Below are 6,255 nucleotides of genomic sequence, written 5' to 3'. Positions count from 1 at the left end.
TAGGAGAGTTATGGCTAAGTGCACAGCAGCTGATTAAATCAAGATTTTTTTTTATATATATATTTATTTGGAGAAAATCCGCTGTTTATCTGTGCTTGTTAGCATGTGAAAGGGTCTGGCAAATCCCCCCGGCCTTGGACAGGATTCTAGCCGACTCAGGGTTAATGAAGTGACGGACAGAGTCTCTCTGAGACTCGCAGAACAAAAAAGCAGCACAACAAAACGAGAGGATTCTGCAAGGATTGACTTAAACCCAGGGGATGATGAGAGGTTTCTTATAATCTCATTGCTTAATAATGAAATCAAATAAGGGCACAACAAAGTTTTTTTTTTAAATTAAATTTATAACCTCTCACTCCCTCTCTCAAAGAATAAAAAAGAAACACTCCACTGGATGAGGTTTACAACTAACCTATAATTAAAATCTGAAGATTAATTCGCTTTTTTGTTTTGATGAGTTGCGAAATTAACCTAATAGCTTTCAAAAAATGTATTATGTATTATGTATACAACCCAGAAATGAAAGTCCACGTCAGCCCAGCAAGGCAGCCGAGTTTGAAAACCTTCAAGAAAAACTTAAATCAACATTAAACGTAATAAAAGAACAGATCTTTAAAAATCCGAGGCTTAAAACTGGACAACAACTGAAATGGATCAAAACATTTCGAGTTTATTTCTTTTCCTTTGTACAGTCTCAGTCACTGGTAATACTTGCATCAATTAAAGACATTTTGGTTTTAATAAAACCATCAAGGTATGAAATTGAATTAAAAATAAAAGCCTTTTGATAAAAAGCAATTTTAAGATGAAATCCACATTTTAAAATTTACAATTTGTTTAATGTGTATAAAAAAGACAATCTTGAATTTTAATAAAAGGCAGTCCTATCCTTTCATACAATCTTCTTTCTGCCTGTTTTTTAATTTCATAACAGTCACTGAGTTTTGTCATCCTTCTTTGAATTCAGATCACAATTAAGTACAGGAGTGACAGTATCCTGATCACAATTCTAGGTTATGGTACGCCTTTAGGCTGGATTACAGGTATTGTCAAAAGGGACTTCAGACTGCCTGAAAAGTATTACGATGTAGGTGGAACACATTGTATTGCTGAGCTGCAAAATGGGGAACTAATACAGTACAATCTGGGATATAAGTCACCATCTGATGTCTATTTCAAGCCCTCTCACTACAGGGCAGTGACTTACAAACTTGTGTGATTTATGGAACATGCATGAAACCAAGGTTCTGCAGATTATGCACCAGATTTGATAGACCTAAGACTTTGCTATCTGATTACCTGGTAAAAGGAATGGGATGGTTTTAGCTGGTTAGGGTCCTGCATTAGCCAGCTATCTATTGTCTAGTGGACATGGTGAATTTTCTTATTCTTTGCTTTAGGCGCAGTACTTGGAGTATTGCAACTGTGATTTTGTTCCACTTTCATGCACACACATCTTCCATCTCTGATACGGATCTGCGTGTAGGGATGTCGAACACTGCTCCTCTTATCTCTGGTACCTGGGTTTGTATCCAGAGCAGATAGATGGGATGAAGGTCTTCTCTCAGATGTGTTCCTGCTTATCAGAGTCTGTTAGAATACTGACCTTTCATCTTTGGGACCTGGGTTTGTATCTGATTTAGGAGGGGACTGGAGGATGTCCTTGCTCCAAGAGCTGCAAAGCATCCTCTGTGAAATTAATTCAAATCCATTTTAATTCAAGTCCATTTTATTCACCTCCACGTAAATATGAGTTGCAAGCAATTGTCTTAATGGCTTAAAAACACGCACGATTCCAACAAACACAGAGCATCAGTTTGTCCCACCCTTCAGTTTAGTACAGAGATTCAGGACAGTGATGATTCTGGAATTCACTGGACCTAGCTCAGTGTTGATAGCTTCATTTTGACGTCACTTGACCTGGGTTAATAGCATCACGTTTGACGACGTGTCCCCAGCTGTTTGTAGCTCGCTTCAGATGTTTTCTGACTGCGGTCTGCGGCTTTTTAAAGGCTTTCGTTGCTTCTTTCCCCGAGAAAATTTTGCTCCAAACCCATTTGAATATTCAGAATATAGTATTGAAGCCACTTGGCTCTTAGCAGACAGATTCCCACCCAAGCCAGACCTAAGGAAGGGAGAGAGAAAGCAAGACAAAAATTGAAAGAAGCAATTGTTTCGTACAGGTAACGTGCGAGTTTAGACACCAAAATACTAAAGACAGTAGGCCACTTTTGTGCAGGACAATGTATACAAATCTGAATTTCATGGAGATTCCCTCCATATCCAGACCCCTTTACAGTAGCATTAATTCAAACAGTCCCAATTTTATATAACCATGATATATACAAATTCCACATCTGGTGCAAAAATATAGCAGCAAATATTTTAAGTTATAAAATTGCAATGCAGATATGCATATCAATATTTCATACACGTACCCAGAGCTTCAGTCCTGTTTCCACATTAGATATTTATCTATGACCACCTTAAAGATTAGAAAAGAATTCTGCACTTTTATATTTTGCCCATCAGAGGAGGCCAAAATATGAGAATATTGGTGGAGCAAACTTCTGGGCTGAATTTTTGAATTAGGAAAAGTTTAGCATGGGACACAAGATTTTGCTTACATCCATTATTTATATAGAAATAAATATATTTGGGAGATTTTTTAAAAAAATGAACAGACTATATGGACATTGGAAAGAAGTAGTGGTATAGAAATTGGATGGGAGAGAACAGAATGGAATTGACACTACAATTTGAAGTTTTTAAAGAAAAACGTTTATTTTTTATTTGGTAATGATTCCTTTGTATGCTGATGGACCACGGTTACATGCAGTTGAGGGGACCTCTCCTATGAGTCATTTGCCTCATACACAGCAAAGCACCCGATGCTTTTTAGTTTTATTATAGGGAAGTAGTTGCATGTGAAATGTTACATACTATATATTTTTTTTTAAATCAATGCATTGTGTTTCTTCTGAAGGGCTGTTTGTATTCCAAGCAGCATAAGTCTATTTAGTTTAATATGTTATGTTAACTTCGCCAGATGCACAGCATAATAACTATAAATTACTGCTTCAGCACACATTTTAAAAAGTCTATGCTGACCATGTATATTTCTAGACACTGTTTTAATATCTGATTTAATTGGTATTTTCACACTTTTTAAACTGATGAAGTTCACAATATTGACTTGCATGCTCTACACCCAAGGTAGAATGCTCATTAAAGCAATCCAGTTTTAACTGTGCAAGAAAACTTTGGAACACAGCAAGGACCCCACGGCCCCATAAACATTCTAGTTAGTGATCTGACAAATAAAAGATGCTAGTACTTAATCAACAGTTACTCTGATCAGCTACAGAGAAAAAATGATGTAGGAAGGGCTTAGCTCTCTGGCCCATCACAGGGGGAAAAAAACCTTCTTATTCACACTAAAAGAGATGGGATTCCTTTAGTGCTGACCTCTCTAGGCTGTGCTTCAGAGATCAATATTAGGGGACATGCAACATGGCTGTTAGTGAAATATTGAAACATTTGTAAAATGTGGTAAAGGATCCTACAGGGACAAACATTCAGTTTAAGAAGCTGGAGAATATGCCCCCATAAATAAAACATCCTCTACCCAGAACAATTGTTTCTCCTATAGGGTTCCATATTGCATTTTTAAACAGCAAGTAAAATTGTTAGTCAGCTTGGTTACCTCTTAATATTTAAACAATACTCTTAAAAATTTACAATTCCTGATCAGGAAATGAGCTCGGTCTTCTACTGAGTCTATGCATTGATTGACACCTGTACACCTTATTCACACTTTAGACATTTTTTATTCCCCTGGACTTGTATCTTAAAAATACCACTGTCAACAGTCCCTCATGATCACTTGACAGCATGTGTGCTCACATCAACCAGCTCAGTCTTCATGCCATCTGAGATAGGGTGTCACACAGAGCACAGAGCACCAGCAACCTGACCAGGAACTGAGGACATTCTGGCTCAGTCAATGGTAATAGGTCCAGGATGCTCTGGGACCAGTACCACTGCCTATTTGATTGGGAATTAGGTGCTCTACCTCATGTATTACTATTTTCTCTTATTTTTGTAATTATTTGCAGAATAATAAATAGAAAACCTGAAAATTTAACCCTCATCTAGTATCTAATGGAATGATGGAAATGCACAGAGTGACAGCACATGAATGCATCTTGTGTACTCTTTCATTTTGAAACAATACATGAAAATACACTTAATATGCATCTTGATGTGGTTCTCAATTACAGACCTGTGCCTGTGTGTTGTTCCTCTTGCATTCTGAGCAATGGTCCAGGTGACAGGCTGGGCAATGATTAGTTGCTTAATCACCTTATTTGAAAGGTTGGGGTCAGTAATTGCTGTCTGTGACAGTGAAGAGCACAGGCAAGCCTCATCAAATTCATACACACACCTGTAATTAGGCCACGGACTTCTCTGATAACCAAGTCATTAGCACTGCACTACAGCCAAGCAAAAGGGGCAGGCGGGCGGACATCTTTAAAAGGGTAACAAATTATTTTAATCTTATTTGAGTTCTGTATTACAGACTCTGAATTTGAGTGACCTCCATGTTTTTGAGGGTCTCATGAGCTGGCATCAGGTTTCCAAGTTAAAACCAAAAAATGAGTGGAGCAGGATGCCTTCCCTTTTGGCCAATGGGAATCACATGTCTGCAAACTACATTAGGTGTGGCAGCAGGAAGAAAAGTAAATCGGCCAGGTGGTACATGGAGATGGCAGCTCTCCATATCATGCTGCTCCGCAGATCAACTTCTAATATGTGAAAGTGCTAGTCAAGCCATAGAGGGACGGATTGACCACCCATCAGTTCAATTACACAGTCATACATGAACATGTTGACCAGTAATTGCTACCAGACCATAATTTACATCAGACACACAAGAGGACAGACCAAGCTGATCATTAATTATCACTAATTGGCAGAAGGAAGAAGGTTCTCCCTTCACTCCACCAGTCTCATTACTGAATTGGTCGGTATTATAATAGAGGGATATTAGATGAAACTCTATAAAGAAACTCCATTAACTGTAAAAACATTCCAGACAGCTTGTAATTATAACGCACCTCTTAACATAAAGCAAAACAAAACACAATCTCTATTGAAAAAAACTCTCAGTACATGAAGACAATGATAAACATACTTTGTGATTCATGTTTTCCCCCTTCCACAACATACCTTCATGTAATTAAACTGCTCATCAGGGGCAATCAACTCCAACCATTTCTGGAGCTTTTGAACAGTGTATGAAGGGCAACCCTGGGCAATTTTGCCCTCTCCACTGACGGTTCATTTAGGAATTGTGACACACCCCCTCCAGAGGAACCAAAGAATGAATGACAATCAAGACTGGTCTTCAACATTAACCTGCCCACTGCCTTAACATTAATTAGAAGATTTAAGGATTTAATTTTCTGCCATCAAAATCCAGCTCATACTGTAATATGATTAACAGGCTATTGCGATTTGCAAAGCTGGGCAGGGGAAGGGAGAAAGAGAAGTGTTTTGGGGATATGTGAGAAGGCAGTTATGTGAGGATAATCTACCAAAAAGGGAAGGGCTTGGTGGGTCTAACAGCCTTCTCCTGTTCCCAAAAATTCTTATGCCCTTTAACCGTTCTTTCATCAGCACAAAGTACTATCTAAATTTGAATGGAATAGCTCATGAACAGCACTAACCTAGCTTTCAGTATGTACTTAAGTGTTTGCTCTGCAATCAAAATTGCACATGCAGCTGACCTTATGTGAGCGAAATGCTCAGGAACAAGATCAACTCAGCAAGAATTTTAGCACAGCCAAAAAATCATAATGATTATGAAACCCTAACACAACTCTCTCAGGGCCCAATGCAGCTCGTCATTCAGTTGGCTCCTATTCTGATTGAACTTTACAATGGCATAGGGTCCATTGTATTAGTAGTTGGTAAACTAAAGGTTAACTCAGATATAGTTGCGTCACTACAGGGTGAATGGCATGTAGACATTTTCCACTGCAGTTGGTCAGTGGAAGAAGGGTTAAAATCTACTGTCCCATAGTTTCCTAAAAATTCAATTCCAGTTTCATTTTGAAAGTACATTACACCAAATATATGTCTCAGCATGTAATTTGAGACAATGTGGACATAGACTGCCCACATTTACCATCATGTAACTGTGGGAAGAAAGAGGAGTGGAGTAAGTAAATAGAATGCAGCCTGAATTAT

The 6,255-nt window shown here is 38.2% G+C and overlaps 1 protein-coding gene across 1 annotated transcript in view; it reads right to left on the bottom strand.

Moving 5' to 3' along the window:
- Window positions 1-657: 657 nt before the first annotated feature.
- ddx31 (DEAD (Asp-Glu-Ala-Asp) box polypeptide 31) overlaps window positions 658-6,255 on the bottom strand; it is a 78,133-nt gene continuing 72,535 nt past the window's right edge. Inside the window, exon 20 of the mRNA XM_067969781.1 lies at window positions 658-2,125. Within this exon, the coding sequence (XP_067825882.1) occupies window positions 1,975-2,125 (151 nt within the window). The 3' untranslated portion in view covers window positions 658-1,974. The remainder of the gene's footprint in view (window positions 2,126-6,255) is intronic.

Source organism: Heptranchias perlo, chromosome 31 (genome assembly GCF_035084215.1).
Source record: "Heptranchias perlo isolate sHepPer1 chromosome 31, sHepPer1.hap1, whole genome shotgun sequence".
In the NCBI taxonomy this organism is placed as follows: domain Eukaryota; kingdom Metazoa; phylum Chordata; class Chondrichthyes; order Hexanchiformes; family Hexanchidae; genus Heptranchias; species Heptranchias perlo.
The sequence above is the reverse complement of the archived record's forward strand: the minus strand, read 5'-3'. Positions and strand labels throughout refer to the sequence as shown.